Source organism: Mugil cephalus, chromosome 1 (assembly GCF_022458985.1).
Source record: "Mugil cephalus isolate CIBA_MC_2020 chromosome 1, CIBA_Mcephalus_1.1, whole genome shotgun sequence".
Taxonomy (NCBI): domain Eukaryota; kingdom Metazoa; phylum Chordata; class Actinopteri; order Mugiliformes; family Mugilidae; genus Mugil; species Mugil cephalus.
This window is the reverse complement of record NC_061770.1, coordinates 31,967,908-31,988,752: the sequence shown is the minus strand read 5'-3', so window position 1 is coordinate 31,988,752 and position 20,845 is coordinate 31,967,908. Positions and strand designations below refer to the sequence as shown.

The 20,845-nt window shown below is 41.6% G+C and overlaps 1 protein-coding gene across 1 annotated transcript; it reads right to left on the bottom strand.

Moving 5' to 3' along the window:
- Positions 1-1,736: 1,736 nt before the first annotated feature.
- Positions 1,737-19,359, bottom strand: LOC125015921 (tyrosine-protein kinase Tec-like). Its single transcript, XM_047598006.1, is given in 19 exon segments — positions 1,737-2,948; positions 5,329-5,486; positions 5,569-5,687; positions 5,769-5,833; positions 5,949-6,165; positions 6,985-7,156; positions 7,239-7,313; positions 7,404-7,537; positions 9,366-9,448; positions 9,712-9,766; positions 10,832-10,897; positions 12,417-12,462; positions 12,465-12,627; positions 12,719-12,771; positions 14,019-14,147; positions 14,926-15,007; positions 15,646-15,750; positions 16,452-16,655; positions 19,196-19,359. Coding segments are annotated over 18 exon segments (1,944 nt in total). The 5' UTR covers positions 16,590-16,655; positions 19,196-19,359; the 3' UTR covers positions 1,737-2,864.
- Between the last annotated feature and the right edge of the window lie 1,486 nt (positions 19,360-20,845).

Below are 20,845 nucleotides of genomic sequence, written 5' to 3'. Positions count from 1 at the left end.
GTCTTAAAATCTTTTCATGCATGTAAATATACAGTATAAACTATATAATAATCCAAATAATAAAGTTACACAGAAACAGGAGACGATATAGTTTGGCCTGTTCATCAAAATTTAATTTATGATGCGCTTTTCACCCTAAGAATTAACATCATTCAAGAATTACACATGTGACTGGCAAAATATCCAGATTTGAAACATTTATTGGTTAAAATGTATCTGCTTCATGTGTGGCTGCGTATTCAACACTGACCCAGATGGTCATTTGGGGTTTCGTGTCAGATGCAGGTGTGGCACAACAACGGCCTTGAACCGATAAAGGAAACCACAACAACAGATAAGAGTGTCAGATGAGGACATCAGGTTAGCGTCGACCGTCCTCTTATTACCCCGTCGGGTGAGATCGGGAGGACTTTATCCGTAACGCCTTGATGAGACAAGATAAGATATCAGTGGAGGAATCTATAAAAATTCTTACAAAGTGTTTTAAATTGTACATATTTTTCTTATCCGTTTTATATTCAATTAAACTAAATTAAACTTTAGTAGAGTCCATAGTATAATCGCCGGTTTTTGACTACTTTTGGTTGCACCTTTATGTCTCATCTTAAAAACTTTTCACCTTATTGACTTGTTTGGTTTCATTCTTTTCAGCTAAACCTCGCATGTGTGACTTTGCAGAGTTTTGTGTTTGTTTTTTTCATTTTGACAAACTGTAGTGACACATTGAATCTAAAACTACATTAAAACCATAGAATCCCATTGAGTTTTGTTGTTTTCGTTGTGATTTTTCATTGTGAAGACCAGAAACATATTAGCAACAAATTAGCAAAGAAGTTATTTATGAAGTTATTTCAAGCTACAACTATTTACAACCATTTACAAAACTATTAGGTGTAACAATAAGTAAAAATATCTAAGTCCCAAGTCTCTGGCTTCTTTCTCTTTGGCTGCAGTCACTCCGTAGATCAGAGGTCTTCAATGTTTTTCAGACCAAGGACCCCCAAACTGATGGAGACATTAAGTAGGGACCCCCTACCTATTATGTGTGTTCCATATTAAACTCATTCAAGTGTTCAAGCGACAAAGCGATCCATGTTGGCCTTTAGTGCAGCTTCCAGACAGCAGGGGGAGCTCGACTGGCTTTGACTTCAATTTTGAGGAGCTGCACCGCCATCCATCTTTCTACTTTCTGTGGTTTTACCTGAGCATGCCTCGCGATGTGTAATAATTGTACAAGTTGAAGGAAAATAAATGAATGAGTTCATGTTTTTTGTTGCATAAACAATTTGAGAAAAAGATTATTTCTGCAGAATGTACTCAATGTATTTCTGTCGCAAATGAGTTTCCTCTGTTTAAAAGTTGCCCTTTAAAATAAAACACCACAGATTTAATACCAGGGAGCTACAAATGCTATTTGCATTTCCAGAGGAAGTTATGTGAAATCTGAACCTCAAGTGTTGCTACACAAGTCAGCATCTGTAGAGTTTGAACTGTTAGCTTCTCTTCTGCTAACATGGCAGTGTGTGACCTGGGGACTGACAGCGAGTCTGTAGGGGCGGGGCCTACTATGTACAGGAGGCTTAGATTTACAGGTGTAGTGTGGCGCTAGGTGTGAAGGTGCACTGGTGAGACAGCACTGAATCAGTGACTGACTGTAAGCGAACGTCTTCTGCCTCCAGTTCACCCTTTACTAAAACATGTAAATTCTAAAAATATAAATGAACACAGCCCACACATGGAATTTGCATTTGACTGTATTGTGTTATTTGGTTTTAACAGAAGGAGGTGCTAGTGTCTTGACTGCTGCAGAAACGTCAAAACAAGAAAGACAAGAAACCAAAGAAAAGCAAGATAACAAGTGAGCCAAACATCAGACCTACACTGATGCCGAACGAGAGCAGGAAGTCAAGCAAATGGCAGCTAGTCTGAAGCTATGACAGTTGGCTGCTGCGATCAAGGAGTGTGGAGGTACCTGGTCTGGTCTGGTCTGGTCTGGTCTGGTCTGGGTGGGTGCTACAGTCCTTCCTATATCTTCAGGTATGTGGCCCTCAGTGTAAAAGTTTTGGACGCCCTTGCATTAAGCAAACTGAACATGAAGTCTTTCCCCTGATGTAAAAGGGTCAAAGGGTCGAGCCACACAGATTATACATAATTTTCTCCATACAGTTCTTTAATATTAATGTGAAGCATGTGGTATAAATAACACTTGAACAGATTTGTGCTGTAGCTGAATTTGTCAGTAAAGTTAAACAACAAAAGACACAGATGTCACGACTTGTCAGGATTCATTATACTGTACGTCAATTTCCCTTCAGGGATGATGATCTATCTATCTATCTATCTATCTATCTATCTATCTATCTATCTATCTATCTATCTATCTATCTATCTATGCTTCAGGAAAGTTCATGTTGTGTCCTGCGGCTTCAAACAATTTATGTGTCATTGACAGTTCTTTTAACCAAGTGCATTAAGTTGACATTAAATGTCATTGCAAAGTTTTTCTTAGCTGATTTTTCAACATCCATTGTGAGAGTTATTTATGTGTTTTCTTGATTCATGTGTGTTCTCGTCATCCTGGAACACATCCGCCTTGTGGTCACCACTCTCAGTGTGAACTGTTTCGAGTCTGAAATGACCGGAGAATCATTGGTGGATGAGCAGAGGACAACTGTGATTGGTCCTTCCTCTCCAATCGATTGGTCCATCCAAGACGCTATGAGCTGCATCGCATGGTGTTCTCCATGTGGCTGCTGCTGTGTCTCCTGTGCCGTAAATCCAACTAAGGAAGCACCCTGGCGACTGGCAGGTCACCGCAGACATGGCCGCCACAGATATGGCTAATGCTTCAAGGAGCTTATAGGTCAATTCGGGGATGAGGCCTCACCCTCTAGAGCGTTGGAGATCGCAGCGCAAAGCTGAGCGAACGATAGACGGTCCTCTGGTCTCTGCAGACAAAGAGGTGACACATGAAATGATGTAAAGTTCTGCAAAAAGGGTGAGAGTTCTCAATTCTGGACACTAAATTGAACCCAGATAAATTTAGGACAATAAAAGTTGGGTTGTTAGCAACTATACAGTGGGGGAAATAAGTATTTGATCCCCTGCTGAATTTGTAAGTTTGCCCACTTCCATAGAAATGATCAGACTCTGGTTTTTATGGTTGTTTACTGGTTATGGGTATAGACAGAATATCAGTCGAAAATGCATAAAAAACACACAATCTAAAAGTTATAAATTGTTATGTATTTTATTAAGGGAAATAAGTATTTGATCCCCAACAATTCACTTAGAATTCAGGCTCCTACAGATTGGCTGGTGCGCATGTGGCACACAGCTGTGCTCAGTCAACTAATTACCAATACTCCTGATCTTAACTCGTCATGTATATAAAGCACACCTGCTCTAAGAATCAGTTTCTTACATTCCAACTTCTACAGCACCATGGGCAAGACCAAAGAGCTGTCAAAAGATGTCAGGGACAAGATTGTAGACCTGCACAAGGCTGGTATAGGTTACAAAACCATCAGCAAAAGGCTTGGTGAGAAGGTGACAACTATTGGTGCCATTATTCGCAAGTGGAAGACCCATAAAAGGACCATCAACTGTCCTCGGTCTGGAGCTCCCCGCAAAATCTCGCCTCATGGAGTGAGGATGATGATGAGAAAGGTGAGGGAGCAGCCTAAAACAACACGGCAGGAGTTTGTTAATGATCTGGAAGCAGTTGGGACCTCCGTCACCAAGAAAACAGTTGGCAACACACTGCGCCGTTATGGATTGAACTCTTGCAGTGCCCGCAAGGTCCCCCTGCTCAAGAAGGCACATGTACAGGCCCGCCTTAAGTTTGCCAGTGAACATCTAAATGACTCAGAGAAGGCTTGGGAGAAAGTGCTGTGGTCTGACGAAACCAAAGTTGAGCTATGTGGCATTAAGTCGACCCGCCGTGTTTGGAGGATGAAAAAACGTGAGTATGACCCAAAGAACACCATACCCACGGTTAAGCATGGAGGTGGAAACATCATGTTTTGGGGCTGTTTTTCAGCAAAGGGTACAGGGCAACTTCACCGCATTATGGGGCCAATGAATGCAGCCATGTACTGTAACATCTTGGACAAAAACCTTCTTTCCTCAGCAAGAACACTGAAGATGCCTCGTGGGTGGGTTTTCCAACATGACAATGACCCAAAACATACTGTCAGGACAACAAAGGAGTGGCTCAAGAAGAAGCATATTAAGGTCATGGAGTGGCCTAGTCAGTCTCCAGACCTTAACCCGATCGAAAACCTGTGGAGGGAGCTGAAGCTCCGAGTTTCCAAGAGGCAGCCAAGAAACTTGAAGGATTTAGAGACTGTCTGTAAAGATGAATGGGCCAAAATCCCTCCTGCGCTGTGTGCAAACCTGGTGACCAACTACAAGAAACGTCTCATCGCTGTGCTTGCCAACAAAGGTTTCTCTACAAAGTACTGACTTGTGTTGTGCTTGGGGATCAAATACTTATTTCCCTTAATAAAATACATAACAATTTATAACTTTTAGATTGTGTGTTTTTTATGCATTTTCGATTGATATTCTGTCTATACCCATAACCAGTAAACAACCATAAAAACCAGAGTCTGATCATTTCTATGGAAGTGGGCAAACTTACAAATTCAGCAGGGGATCAAATACTTATTTCCCCCACTGTACATGTTTACCTCATAGTACCTGAGAAATACATTCCTTGAATTGTATGCAGGAGATTTAATTAATACACAAAGGTAAGGCTAGCTATGTGGTTCAATGCAAGTCACAGGTTTTGGTTTGGTCTGGTCTACATGTGCTGGCAGAACCGCACGGCCATTTGGAAGTTTGATTTTGTGTATAGGTGTGCGGGTTGTGGCTCATTTCTGTATCCTCAATCTCCATCCCCTACCCGAACAAGGGTCTGTATCATCCCACCCCTTCACTTCTGAGGAGAGCGGTAGCTCGAACACCTGACCGGCACAATTGTCCATTTTGTTGAATATCAGTAAAAAAGGGCTAAGCTAATCCCTTGGTGGTTGAAAGTCACACGGTTGTGTGGAGGCAGCATGAAGGGGGGTGACTCCAGGATGCTTTTAAGTGTCGTGGGCCTAACTTAACAAAACATGACTGAAGGGAGGTGCGCACTTGAAAGCCCTGGCTAGGCTAGTTAGCTGGTGTCTTCTTGTGGGTTGCTAGCTGGTAGCTGACTGCTAGCCTGCTGGTCGCTTTTCAGTTCTAAATGTGTTTTTACTTGGATCTTGGCATAAGGGATTGTAACATATTATCTTGTGTATTCATGAATGCAGAAATATTGGTTTTTCTCACCTCGTGCCAGCATTTACCCATGATGTCGTAGATGGCAGGAGTGGCCAATTTGGGCCTGTACAGGCGGTGACCCTGGGTTACCAAAGTAACCACCTCGTGATTGCTTACCAATTCAAATGGCATACGACCTTCTGTGAAGACCTCCCACATCAACACACCTGGTTACACAAACACAAGCAGGTTTAATGAGAGCAAGTGTTTTTTGTTGCTTTTGACTTGTTGGCGTCAGAGTTTTCTTACCGAAGGACCAGACATCAGACTTGCTGCTGTACTTGCAGAAGTTAAACACTTCAGGAGGTGACCACTTCACAGGAAACTTGGCACCCGATGAGCTCGTGTACTGGTCATCTAACACGTATCTACAGAAATGGTTTTAATGCAAAGTGAGTCTCTAATCCTATTTATTGCAACAAGACGTCAAACACTCATCATACTCGTACCTGGCCATGCCAAAGTCCGACACCTTCACCACCAGGTTGTCGTTCACCAGACAGTTTCTGGCAGCCTTGAGGGTAAAGAGAAGAGGAAGATGAGCCAAAAAGCTGAGTATTTGGTAAACAATCCTCGTGGTTGTAAAAGTGGAAACTGGATCCATTCAGGTTGAAGAAACATGACGTTACCAGGTCTCTGTGGATGAAGCCATTGGCCTCCAGGTGCTCCATGCCCTCGCTGACATCCTGGCAGATACTCAGCAACGACTCTGGGTCGAAAGTGCCCCGCTGCTGCCTGAGGTAGTTCAGCAGGCAGCCATTGGCCATGAATTCTGTCACAATGTAGATGGGCCTCTGCTTGCTGCACACTCCATACAGCTGCACCAGGTTAGTATGCGACAACCTCCTGTAGACAACAAGTGTCATTTTGTTAAATAAGAAGATGAGGAAAAATATTCTTCAATGTCCATTATTTCTGTGACTTAGATGAGACATTGACATGGTAATGTTAATAAGACTAGAATGTAATTTGAATATCAGACTTTCAGAATATGCGTAGCTATCATGAAGTTACAGCATCCTGACTTTTGACTTAGACATATTTAAACATAAAGGCCATGATCTAACCTCTACAGTAGCCCCATATATGTTGAACCTGGGGAGTCATGGCAGAAGGGTAATTCAGGTCAAATACTGACTGCATTGTGTCTGGTCTCAAACTTGTCTTTGTTTCTAGCTGGCTAATTCGGGCCGGCGTGGTGGGATTTTATTGTACCTTACATTAATATAAAGTCCATGATCTGACCTTTACAGAGACCCCAAACATGTTGACCTGAAACATCCTGAGGGATCATGGCAGAAGGGTAAGTTAGGTCAAGTTTGGCCTGCAACGTGTCACCCTCAATATTCAAATCTCTGCTACATATATAGGTTTTACATAAATTGGGGAGAAAATTTTGATTAAGATTTAGTCTAAATGTGACAAATAAAATGACTGTTGTGAGTTGCAGTTTGAGTAAATGTAATAATTAAAATTTGGCATCAAGTTACACCAAAACTGGCTGGCAAATACGACTAGAGCTAGTACTTAACAGTGTCCACTAGATGGTGGCAGAAGTCAAGTGTGACTTCTCGATAGCCATATAGGGTCATTCCTTCATCATTTCCTTAGGGTAACATTTGAATGACACCTCCCCCCTCCTCTATTTCTTCTCCCCTTTCTTACATCATGACCTTGGCCTCCTCGATGAAGTCCTCCTCGGACATGGCCCCCTCCCTGATGGCTTTGATGGCCACTTTGTGCTGAGCCCTCCACTTGCCAAGCCTCACCAGACCGAACTGACCGCTGCCGAGCTCTTTCATGAATGTCAGATCGTTGGGGTTTATCTCCCACGTCTCTGGAGGACGGAAATAAAGTAGTTTTTAGAAGTTTTTAGAAGGACAGTGAGCAGTGGTCAAGGAAAAATATGTTGTACTCACCGTAGCTGAAGCCAGCGGTGGACGGAGCTGATTTGTCTTGTTTTCCTACAGGATACCTCAACCGGGCTACAAGACCTGAAGCAGACAGAAGAGATGTTGATAAATAAATTTCTCCACAGGATTCTGGCAGGAGAGCTATATCTACCTGCTAAGATTGTGTTTTACCTGCTGCGTTGTGTTTGTGGTACTCGATCAGATCGGGGATGGAACTGAACAGGTGTTTCTCAGCCAGGTAATACTGTTTGGGTGAGCCCTGTGTCTCCTTGATGTGGTAATGTTTAATAGCTGGAAGTCCCTCTCTTAAACAGGACACAAACAGAAAAGTTTTTTTAGGCACTTGGTAGGTTTAAATTTTTAACAGTGAAGCAACTGATCTGCAGCATGACAACAAGCCCGAACACTGAACCATGATTAGCTGCAAAGAGAATAAGTGTCCATGTCTGATACAAATCCAAAACACTGTCTTAAAGCTAAATCTAAAACCAGTGCAAAAAACAAGACCAAAGGCTGTCTAAAATGGTTCACAACCAGTCTGAAACCAATCTCCAACAGAAACCAGGTCTAACACAATCCAGAACACTCTGCAAATCCAAAATCAACTCAAAAGAAAGTCCAACAGCAGTGCGGGCCGCAGATTAAAAGCTGTCTAAAATGATTCGCAATTTTAAAAAAAATGATTCCAACCTCCACAAAGAACACAAAAAACTAAATCCAAAGCCAGACCAAAATCAGGTCCCAATGTTGTCTAAAATAATTAAAATCCTCCAAGGCCAAAGGTTAAACCAGTCCAACATCAACGGCAACACAAATCCAATGAATGTCTAAATATGTCTAAAAATCACTCGATTCAAATCCAAAATGAACCCAAATCCACACAATATCCAAAACCAAACCCCAAACCAGTTGTATATCAGTTCTAATGTGGTCTCAAACTGTCCAAAACTGACTCCAAGGCAAATTAAAACCAGCCCAGAAACCAAGAAATATAATCTAAGACTAAAATGGTTCACAGCCAGCCAAGACAAACTTGAAAACAGTCCAAAGTCAAGTCCAACACAAAACCAACACAGTATGTAAGACTGCATCTAAAACCAGTCCAAAATCAGGTCCCTAAGTGGCCTAGAACACTCTTAATCCTGGACTCTTTAGTCTTGAAAAGCCAAGTCCAAAATCTATGCCAACCCAAATCCAAACAATATCTAAAACCAAATTCAAACCGGTCCTAATGTGGTCTCAAACGGTCCAACACTAATTGAAAAGCTCCTTCAAGTTTCTAGAGTCCACAATCTCACGGGACCTGAAATGGACCTCCCACATTGACTCTGTCAGCAAGAAGGCCCAGCAGAGGTTGTACTTCGTGTGTCAGATCAGGACATTCAACCTGTCCCAGGAGCTGCTGATCATCTTCTAGACAGCAATAATCCAGTCTGTCCTGACCACGTCCATCATGGTCTGGTTAGGATCAGCCACCAGACAGAACAAGGACAGACTGCAGAGGACAATCAGATCTGCAGAGAGGATTATTGGTACTGACCTTCCCTCCATCCAGGTGGTCCAGGTCCAGGAAGCGGGCCAAGGACCCCTCACAACTCAGATACAACCTGTTCAGACTCCTCCCCTTGTTGCAACACAACACAGAGCACTGTACGCTAAAACCACCCGCCACAAAAACAGTTTCCCGGGCTGTTGCTCAGACGAACTCTGAGCAGACGTTCTATATATGTGCTTCTGTCCTTTATTTTATTTATTTTTTTCTCTAAATTCTATAGTCTGACAGTCTAATTTATGTTATGTACCACTGAGCAAAGACACCGGAGTCAAATTCCTTGTATGTGCACTCATACTTGGCCAATAAAGCTGGTTCTGATAAAACTGAATCCAAAACAACACTTAAATTGAAACCACAAACAACAAAAAAAAAGTGGCGCAAAGCCAGAGCCCTGCTGTTGGTATTAGATAGATCCTTAGAACCACCAGAACAAACCTTGAAAAACTGTACAAGCAGTTTTAAAGTCATCCTATTGGCGCCAAATATTACTTTAAGATATTTGCCTAGAACAGTTTTATATTCCTCATGTCAAGACAAACACAATAAAAACCATTAAAGTAACAGTTGTGTAGCATTACCCTCCAGAAGACTTGGAGTAAAGAGAGACGGTGTAGGCTCCTGGGGTGCTGGAGTCTCTGACAATGAAGGCTCCTTCTTTGTCCTGCAGAGGGACATAACAGAGAGGCGGTCATAGAGAGGTGTGGAGGGACAGGCTAAAAGTTCCTGAGCACTGCAGGACAAAAGATGGAAGACGAAACTGTCCAAGGACTAGTTCAGGGAGTCAGCAAGGCACCGAAGGAAGACAGAAACAATGAAAATGGAAGGACGCATGAAGGAGAAAGGATAGAAAATGAAGAAAGACATCAAAGACGTAATGCTACGTGAAGTAAAACCAGACAGAGAGGAAATGGAACACGGACTGACCTCCTTCCTCAGCAGCTCCTCCGCTTTGTTCCTATTGACGTGTTTACTGTACCAACTACAAGAAACAGCAGAGAAACTGATGCTGTCAAAATGTCTGACTGGTGGTCCAGAGCTACAACCTGGTTAAATGTGCTGTGTAGCACGAGGACATATACGCCGGTCAGCCACAACATTATGACCACTGACTAGAGAGGTAAACAACATTTGAATCATCTTGTGACAGTTCAGTGTCCTGCTGGGGAAACATTTGGACCTGGTGTTCATCCATGTGTCTGTTAATCACACACCTAGACCAGACCAGACCAGACAGTCCCACCCCATAGCAATAACACTCTAACTTTAGAAACAACTCAAAAAACACATGAAGAACAGCACAAGGTGGTGACCTGGCCTCCAAATTCCCTAGATCCCAAACTGATCAAGTATCTGTGGGACAGCAGGTGCATGAACTCTGTGAGGAGTTATTTACCGGACGTATAGAAGAGAAACTATAACGAAAGTATCGACCTCATCACGCTGGTAACCAAAGTCGGCACATGATTAAAAATAAGAAGTTGAGGCCTTCCCTTTACTTTCGTCAACAAAAAAAAAGATGATGTTGGGTTTGTCTGATTTTTTTTTTTTGTTTTTTTTGGCAATACATGCCTGCAGAGGAATCTGAGGACGCGTCTCACCTGGATAACACAAGATTATCATATATTAATAGCATAAAGTCTTACCTGCATATAAAAATGATTCGAAAAATTCGTTTAGCCTTTTTTCTAAGGGTAAAACCATCCGTCTCCGGCCATCTGGGGACTCCAGAAGGAGAATGAAGAGGCCATCAACCAATGAACCCAAAGGCCCCCACCAACAACATTGTGTTTCCGGACAGGACACCCTCAGGAGGCCCCTGTCCATTCTCTGATGAATCACAACTGTTTTGGACCTACACAATATTTCATAATGTTGCGGCTGATTGGTGTAAATTTGAACCGAGATCAAAAGCTAATCAAATTGTGAGACAGACAATATGATCCATGAAAAACTGTTCTTTGGTAGTTGGATTTATGTTTAAAGACCACTCAGACTTATTACTTATTAACACTGGTAGGAAATAGGAAATGATTGACACACTCACACAAACTGCGCCAGGTTTCCAGATTTCTTCTCGGTTATATAGTTACTTGGGATGTAGCCCTCCTCGCTGTGAAACACAAACCAAAGTCCACAACACAGAGAAAAACGCAAATCAGCAAAGAGTTTGGGGAAAATAATGTAAAATCTCACACCAATACAATACGCCGGGAGTCAGCTGTTCAGACCTGGTTATTAATGTAACCTGATCTCTAGTGTTCCCCCTTAAAGTCCATGTGTGGAGGTGGTCTAGGACACATTTAGCCTCATTCCTTTGATTTAGCCTAATTTCCGTGATTTCTGAGTATGTGAAGTCATGTGACGAGTTATTGCTCCAACTTCTGGGTTTTCATCACTGCGTTTCCATCACAGTTTTTCACAAAATAAAAGCGATATTTCTGAAACTTTGATGAAGTCCTGTTGCTCTTTGTTCGCATTTCCATTAAAGGTGTTTTGCATAATTTCTCTTAGATTCTCTCTTAAAATCACTTTGAGGAACATGGATTTTAAGTGAACTGGTCACATGATCCCTTGCATCATCTCCAGTCACGGGGAAATTAAATAAAAGTGCTCCCATTGCACATGTGCGATACACTTTTGTATGGATACATCTGAAAAACCACCTCATGAGAGCATAAAATGTTTTAGCTTTAGATATGTGAGAGTTTTTTTGAAATGTAGGCATTTCTGTTTCTCTATTGCGATATTTAGCCACATTTCTAGGGGAAATGGAAACGCAGCAATCGGGAGATTTATTGTACTTTTTTTTATGCTTCCAATTTTTCTTTTTTTTTGTAATCTACGGGAATCATCCTAATACCAACATAAAGGAAACCAGGACAACAACAGAAAGAAAGGTGTTGCAGTGTCCGCTGAAAGTTTTCACCACAGTCCTCTTCTGAGCTTCTGTCTTGCATGTGTTCAGCATTTTGTGAAACTGCTGCGACAGGAGCCTGCAGAATCAGCTGAATTAGGAGTTCACATTTGTAACTGACCACTGTGATGCTGAGAGAGAATTTATTCTGTAATTTAGCCACACTCAATTCTTATCAGAATATGGATTGTGGATTTCATTATCAGACATGAACAAAGAAGTCTGCCGGTGACTGCACAGTCCTAAAACCAATCAGAACCATTTTGTTGTAAATGGAGTCAACACCATTGTGCCCACATGCGCTCACCCGTTTGACTACTCTTACGCTTCTGTCCACATAAAGCCCAACCCAAATAATGTGATTGGCCCCAGTAGATCTTTGTTGGAATCAGTTCCCAATGGAGAGACTCCGGGACAACGCCAACATTTTGTAAGTAGGGAATTTGGTCCGGCTTCCGGGATGGAAAATTCTATCCAGATCAATGAATCATTTTGCAATAACACGCTATTTCCTATCAGTATTTTATGCCCAACCTTCTCCTGTCATGTTATTTCCATCTGCAGAGAGCTAACAGGGACATTTGTACATTTATAAACTGTATTTTTTAGTTTCTCTTTGGGAATGCACCAACTTTTCGACTTGGCCACCATGTTCCCTCAGTCGGTTCACCAGCCTACCAGACTCTCCAAATGACACTCAGATATTCATACTCACCCATACGTGTTGCGCGCCTTGTACCAGTTGACGTCATTCTTCTCCAGATGACATACTCGCACCCTTTGACCAGGCTCAGGTCGTGAGGCTCGGTGGCCGGAAAGTTGTACAGAGCCACCACCACCTCCTCCTCGACCTCGGCATCGTCATCTTCTTCTTCGTCGAAGTCATCATCATCGGGGTTGGGAGGTGAGGGAGGAGGACGCCGACGCTGCACAGGGAGGGAGGGATGATGAAATGCTTGTAGGTTCAAACTGGGGTTGATACGGTACCGTGAGTTTTTATAGTTAGTGTGAGATTACCCTCCCGTCTTTACGTTCCTCTCCAGGAATCGGGGGTAAAGGTTTTCTGGAAACTAAAGAAAGAGGAACAGAAACAGTGAGTCAAGCAGAAAGTTTCAACATTTTTCTCTTTTGCTTCTTTGGATTAATGCTGATGTTAGATCTCTGAGGCCGGGTGACCTCTTACTCCAGTTGTTGACCGGGCTCGATGCAGCGTCACAGGAATTGCATGCTTAAACGAGTGAGCCAACGGCTTATGTTTAAAGTTTTTAAATGAGATTTCCTGTTTTTGTTTTCCACTTGGTAAATCAAGTGTTTCGAAGCTGCAGACAAGAAGTCCACTGGAGGCACTTAATTTGAGTTCCTGATTTCCACTGACTGCATGTAGCTTTAACTGTGCAAGTGTATTAGTATTTAAAGACACAAAATAAAATTTGAATGCACTAAAACTCCTCCACATACTAAACAAATATCAAAAACTCTTCTGACACTTGTAATGGGAGCTCAAGAACCAAAACTTTGAGCCAAAAGAGGCTGAAAAGCTGCAGAGTGGATAATCAGTTAAAGCCTGGGTTTCAATCATGAAGTACATTTGGCTTCAGCACAACTCAAATCTACTACAGAGAAATCTAAAATCTACAACTACATCTGAACATTTAATGGTGTTACGACTAAGAGGCTAAAACAATCTGCAGGGTTGATAGCCTCCAGGTTTGGTTAGGTTAGTTTAAGCTTCAGCGCCACTGAAACGCTATTTAACTATAAGTTAAAGAGACTAAAAGAAATGCACCAAAGTTCCAAACTTTTAAACAAAAAACAAAACTTTGAGCTAAAACCATGAATCGTCTTAATGAGGACATTTTGATCCGCTTCGGTGCAACTAAAAAGCTATTTAATTATTATTTAAAGATTTAAATGCATCCAAAATCCTCAAAATACTTGTAACAGTAGCTCAAGAGCCAAAACTTTGAGCTAAAACAGGCTAGCCTTTAGACATGAATCGTCTTAGTGCTGCTAAAACGCTATTTAATTATAATTTAATGACACAAAATTTCATTTAAATTCATCCAAATTTCTAAAATTACTTAGAAAACATTGAAAGCACTTGTAATTGTAGCTCAACAACCAAACCTTTGAGCTAAAAGATGCCAGTTCATAACCTCCAGGTCTGAATCGTCTTAGTCAGGACATTTGAGTCCGTCCACACGTCTTCAGAGTCTGTTAGGAGGTGGAACAGCTACGACCGTGAAGGGCCCAGAATAGAAGTGATTACTCAGGGTCCCCACGAGTCAAGAAAGACGAACACAAGCGTGCGACTTACTGTCTCCGAACAGGTTGTACTCCTCACAGCCCAGGGCCTGTTTTTCCACCTGGCGACAGCAGAGCCACGCCCCGTCCTGCCAGAACTGAGGGTGAAACTTCATCATGACCACTGGGTTGTCTTTGATTTCTGGATGAACACACACAAAAGGTTGATCGACACAACAAACTTTCAGAATTACATATTTAAAATTTTAAAATGTGTTCTTGTCTGAGTGCGACTGCCTGATTTGTAATTTTTATAGAGCTATATGAATAGTCGGGTACTAAACGAAACGTGTGCGTTCAAGTGGCTGTAAAACATAGCTCAGCGTTTAAACTGGGACAAATGAGACAAACTGCAATGACCAACTTCCTGTTAATACAGGAGCATGCTTCACCACACACACTACCTTCATGCGAAACCTCCTCCTCCTCCTCCCACAACTTTTTTCACTACATTAACCAAAAGTAACCAGTGACCACATCATTAGCTGTTCAGTTGCACGTCCACCAGAATTTCAGGTAATCGCAAAAACGGCCGGCATTTTAAAGTTTACAGTTGTGAAAGCCGTTTTGTAATAAATGGAAGCATACACACTAAACAAGTGCTGCAGTTTCATCCATTCTACCAGGCTGATATTTTAAAACCCCTGTGAGTTCAGTGCACCGGTTTTCTAATTTAAGCCATTGTAGGCCTAACCCCGTCAGAGACTGCAGGAGGACGTCAGCCCATCAAGTGGGTAGAATAACCTTGCACCACCTTATTCTGACCACCGTGTGAAAAAAAAACAAAAAACGAGCAGCGATGGAAACAGGACACACACAGAGGTGTGTGGTTTAAAGTGTGAAAACTCAGAGTGCAGTCGTCTTGCGTTCTTGTTCCACCTGAAGGTACCAGTCTGCTGTGTCTGTGAGTACCAACTGACCGTCCTTGAGGCTCTGGACCCAGAGGCTACGGCTGTCGTGGCTCGGCGCGAACACATACAGGGTGTTGGTGTCGTACACCACCTAAGCACAAACAGAGAGACAGTTTCTTTTTTTACAGGTCGGTTGCAAATGCATTGAAATGCATCAACTTAAGTTATATTTGTACTGAGTTTGACAAAAAAAAAAAAAAAAGTCAATGAGATGTGACTGAAACCTCTGGTGATTGTGTCTGTGAAGGTTCTCTGTGATCTAGGTCATGGTGTAAAAAAAAAACAAAGCAAAAAAAAAAAAACACCACTCATCCAAGCAGCGTCATCACACACACACACTGAGGCAGAAACATGTTCACTCCAAAGACAAAAAAAAAAAACAACACCTGAGGGACGACAATGTCCACAGATGGTTTGAAAACGGCCTAAAAGAAGCCATTTATGCACTGAGATATAATCTGCAACATGTAGGAGCCAACAGGGCGGCGTTCATGGGAAACAGGCTCCAAACAGTTCCCTCCAACTATCTGGTTGGTTAAGAGACTCTAGTCTTCAAACCCACAAATGATCCTTTTTAAACCCCAACTTGGATGAAACATCTTGAAGAGACAAGTACAAGTTCATAGTAGGTACAAGTGACATTAAACCCATCAAATGTCTCATCAGCTGTGGTTAAAGATGTACAGATTGTAAAACAGATTATTATTTATTTATTTATTTATTTTTTACCTGAAATGGGTATTTGTTCTGGCAGGGGATGATCCCTCCTCCGTTCTTGACAATCTCCACACATCTGATGCGGCTCAGTTCGATCGAGCCCCTCCTGAACTTCTTCTGTAGATGGAAACAACGACCTTTTGTTTTTTTTTTGTTTCTTTTTTTTTTTTTCCTGTTGTTGTCTTTTTGCTATTTTCATCATCATATCTCATCACCTGGCAACACTTCTGACTTCCTCTTTGAGCTGCTGTACTGTTTTTTCTATATATATATATATATATATATATCTTCTGCAGATGCGATCAGAAGTAATCAAACGCTCACGTTTTTCGACACGAAAGCAAGCTGCTGTTTCTTTTGTGTTTTGGTGTGAATTGGTGTGAATGCAGATGCGCGGGGGTTTTCCTCCCAAAACCGAAACTGCATCATGTGTCGTTAGCTAAAATATTGAAGTAAAACTTGGTCTCAAAGTTTTAGAAGACGGTCTGATTAATGCAACTTCCGTGGTTCTATATGAAATGAGCAGTTAGCATAGCATACAACTAGTGGGAAACTGCTAACTTGGGTCTGTCTAAAGTTCCTAAAGTCTAACCACTTGAGTTGTATATAAACTACAGTGCAAAACCAACAAGTTGTGGTTTTACTGCATTTCTTAGGCTCAACCTCTTTCCCTTTGTTTTCTAGTTTTTCTGCTTACTTAAGCTGACTGGCTTAAACATTTTAAAATGTGGAAGACGCAAAGAACAAGATAAAAATATAGCACACTCGTGTGATTTGTATGAAACACAAGAAAAATGAGAAATGATCCCGAAAATGACCTCGGGCCTTCCGTCGTAGTACGTCAGCTGATTCTTGGTGAGGACGAAGAGTCTCTCCTTGTAGTTCAGCGGCGACGTCCTCTTCTTCTGTTGAGACCGCTTGATCAGCGTCTCCTCCAATAGCGCCTCAGAACTCATTCTGACCACGCCCACGCCCTCAGTCCATTGGGGGATGTCATCAGACTGTGGAGGGCCGAAGCTGAGCTACGTAGGGAGGATTTCAAAGACTGTTTTAGATGTGTGTTTTCAAAAGAAGAAGAGTTCATGTATTCCTAGAATACAGTTTTCAGTCTGACCACACACAGGAAGTGTCTCCCAAACAGTAAACGAAATTGTGTCCTAAAGTTCAGGCGTCATCCTACAGATACTCTCTGATTTACGGCTTAGCTTCCTCCTGTATTCTAAAGAAATTTACTGAGAACTCACATTCACCAGCTTTCACTTTGACTTATTTGCTTTCTGTGAAACTCTGTTCCTGAAGTTGGATTTTAACTGGTTCCTGGAAAAAGATTTAGGTTTGAAGACAGTCGTCAGGGTTGTTGTATCTTATGTAGTATTTGTTTCATTTTCTGTGACTGTACACAAATGTCAAGACTATTCAGGGGCATCCACATGTGAGTCATGTCATCCACCTATGTGATCTGTGAAAACGCTAGGCCCTGTAGCTCTCCCCACTACTCCATGTGCTCCGATCTGAACATGTCCCCTTTTGTGAAGCTTTGAAGATGAAATTAGGACCAAAAGTCATGTTTTCCCACTTGATTTGGTCTTCGTGCTGATACTGTACTACATCTACTGGCATCCCTGGGCTGGTCACTACGATTCCTTGAGTAGTCCTTAGGTTAGCAACTAGCATTCCTGTGCTACCTATCATTCTAAAACGAGTTACTAGCATCCTAAGAACAGGCTCTTGGACCCACAAGGCCAGAAACCGGTACCCTTGAACTAGTTCCTAGCATTCATAGCTACTTACTAGCATCAAGAAGCTAACAATTAGCATTCCTAGAATACCAGCTAGGCTAAACTTATCCCACTCCTAGTGACTAGCTTACCTAGAGAACCAATTAGTATGCACGCATAAATTTGTTAATAGATTTCCAAGGATTTCCATTGACTAGCAAGGTTGGTTACTGGCATAACGAGAGCAGCCCATAGCATTGGCAACAGGAATCCCTAAACTAGTTCCTAGCATTCCTAAGCTACTTACAAGCATCGCTGAGCTGGTCAACGACATCCCAAGGCTAGTAACTAGCATAACTAGAGTAGTAACAGACATTAAGGCTAGTGACAAGCATGCCTAAACTAGTTACTAGACTTCCAAAGCAAGTCAGTAGCATCCTGTGGCTGGTTGTTAGCATATTTTGACTAGCACCTAAGACATAAGACATTTTTCAAGAATATGTACAAAAAAACAATAGAAAGACAACATCAAATTTGAAAGAATATACAAAATATACAAAAAAAATAGCAGCACTCCGACATTCTGTATATACAGTGGAGAATGGGACTTAAAAATGCTAAAAATTGGAATCTAATATGAGATTTTACATGTAGACAGTGAGGTGGTTTGCACACCTAGCATTCCAAGTTTAGCAACGAGCCTCCCTAAACTGGTTACTAGACTTCCAAAGCTACTCAGTAGCACCCTGGGGCAGGTTATTAGCATATTTTGACTTGACGAGCATTCCAAGATGGTCAACAAGCATCCCCAAACAAGTTCCTAGCATTTGTGGGCCCCTCACTAGCATCCAAACATCCAATGATGTCCCTAAACCAGATGACAGCATCCCCAGGCCACTCGCTAGAACACCTAGCGTAGCAACAGGGGTACTAGCATCCCTAAAGTTGATCTTTTCACCTGTCAGCTCATCAGACGTATTCGAGAGGAAGCTGAAGGTGAGCAAAAAGTAAAAACTAAAACAGTAAAACACTGTGAAAAACATAAACAAACTGCCCGGCTTCTAAGTGTTGTTATTTTGGGATATCCTCCCTCCGCTGACAATAATAGCTTCTTGGGGTTCGGTTTAGGTCATCATGTTGCATGTGTTTAACGAACAAAATGTAGTTTTAATAAAAATGTGTCAAATTGACAACGTAAAAGCGTCCACATTTCCTTACACTCATCTATAAATCTTAAGGCCTGAGTGTAGTTTTATCATAAATGGTGAATGAATAAATAAATAAATAAATAAATAAATAAAGGGGGCATGAACAGCCACAGGGTGACTGATTGTGGATTTAAACTCCGACTGGATATGAATGCAGGAGAAGGAAGTAGGACAAGTAAAATATGCGCTCCTGGTATTTGGGAGGAGGTGCACCTGTTCTCAGGTCATTTAGTTTCATTTAAGGCGTATTAATAGTTTACTTTAATGGATTAAAACAACCCTGCAAGACTGGTTTAATATTAACCAACGCACAAAGCCCCGCAATTAATCTCCTGTGACACTTGTACCCATTTTATTATGTTTATTTCAGCCTACAGTGTGCATACTATTCAACAACGGTAACAGTTCATACCGCCGCATATCTGATTTCATAGTTAATTCTCTAACGTCGTGAAGTTATTCATGGTTGTGGTTGTCGCTTTTTGCGCACTGACAGACGTTACGCCGCCGCCGCAACAGCAGCAACAGCAACAACAACAGTCCATTGAGAATAAATCGCAAAATAAATAAATAAAAAAAACTTCCTAGTGAGATTTTCTGTTGATGGGTGTGAACGCGTGAAAGTGTGTCTCTTACCTCTGCGCTTCATTGTCTTTTCTCTGCGTCTTTTCGGTCCCCGGGTGTGAGTCGCTGTCCCATGTCGCTGTGAAACAGAGGGGCCGGATTCAGGAAATGAAGAGAGGGAGGCGGACACTAGACAACAGCAACCAACAGACTGAGGCACTTCCTTGTACTGAGTTACCCGCAGCATATAGATATATATCGTGTATATGCGTGCGTGTGTGTGTGCGTGTGTGTGTGGCAGAGAGAGAGAGAGACAAAGAGACCACAAGCAGAGTGGAAAATATTGAATATCTGAGTGAACATGTTGCGAGTGGGTGGGTTCGATTTTAAGTGGAGACAGTTGGCAGGGGCAGCTGCAAAAGTGAAGGGCATCTTTGGCAATGTAAAGAAAGATATTTTTAGAATCGTTTCAGGACATATTACCCACATGTTTTTATTTAATAATGAATTAATTAATTAATTGTGATAATTATGTTTTATATAACTATTTATTAAATAATTTTATATTGTGTTATCTTCGGGGGAAAAATCCTGAAAAGTGAAAAAAAAAATTGACACAATTTAGGAATATTTTTTCATAGTGACAACTCTGAAAGTGAAATTTAAATAAACACTTACTACAAAGCCTTCGAACGCTTTAGCCTTTACATGAGTGGCGCCCTCTTCTGGTGTGGAGAAGTGGAGGTGGAGGGTAAATTAAGACTTGAATTTCATAATATTTCTGCGTAGATTTCCTAGCATGTACTAAAAAGCAACTCTGCCTTCAAATGCGGTCGTCTTTGACATTTTAACAACACATACAGCGCCACCTCGTGGTGTGGAGTAATAGTGCAGGTGAATGGCAATTTTCAGTTTTATGATATTTGTGAGGAAAATGTTGATATTACGCCAGTCGTTAGCTTAAACTTAAACTGCTAGCTTTGTGGCCTTCAGATGCTGCTACCACTTAAACACAGATCATTTTATACTTTTTAACTCGCTTTTTGGAAAACCTTTCAAATCGAAGCACCTTCCTTTACTGACATTTTCAGAAATTGTGGATGGAGGGTGAGCAAATGTGTTATAATGTAGTTGTACAGAGGTAAAAAATTTTGTAACATTTTTTAAGGATAATACCAAGCTTGCCTGGCTGCTAGCTTGTTAAACTCGTGGCTTTTTTTTATGTTATTTTTTTATTTTACAACTTGAATGCCAGTTTGTAGCTTGAACCCTACAGAATGACTAAAATATTTGAAGACTCAGAAAATGAAAGCTTTAATAAAAATAATCCGTGAGTTCAAAAGTTCTAAGTTTAATCATCAACTGGGAATGCAGGAGATTGTAGTTTAATATTTGACAAACATGATCTGTTTCAGCCCAGCTACAAGTCAGCTGGAGCTCATTGAACTGTCCGTACTTCATTTTCTGAGTTTGGTAGCATTCAGCGGCTGGTTTCAGTTCTTCTCGAGGAAAATCTGTTTGTTAGAGAGTTGAAACTTCCTGTGGGTGCACAGTTCATCAGACAACATTTACTTCACTGCCACTGTTATTATTAGAAGCAGAGCGACAGCAGTAGCAGCAAAGCGTTGTGTCTTGTTGGTGTATTCTCACACTTTGATTATTGCTTCTCATTTACATTCGAAAGCCATTCAAAAATAGGCTTTAGACTGAGGCGCTTTATGT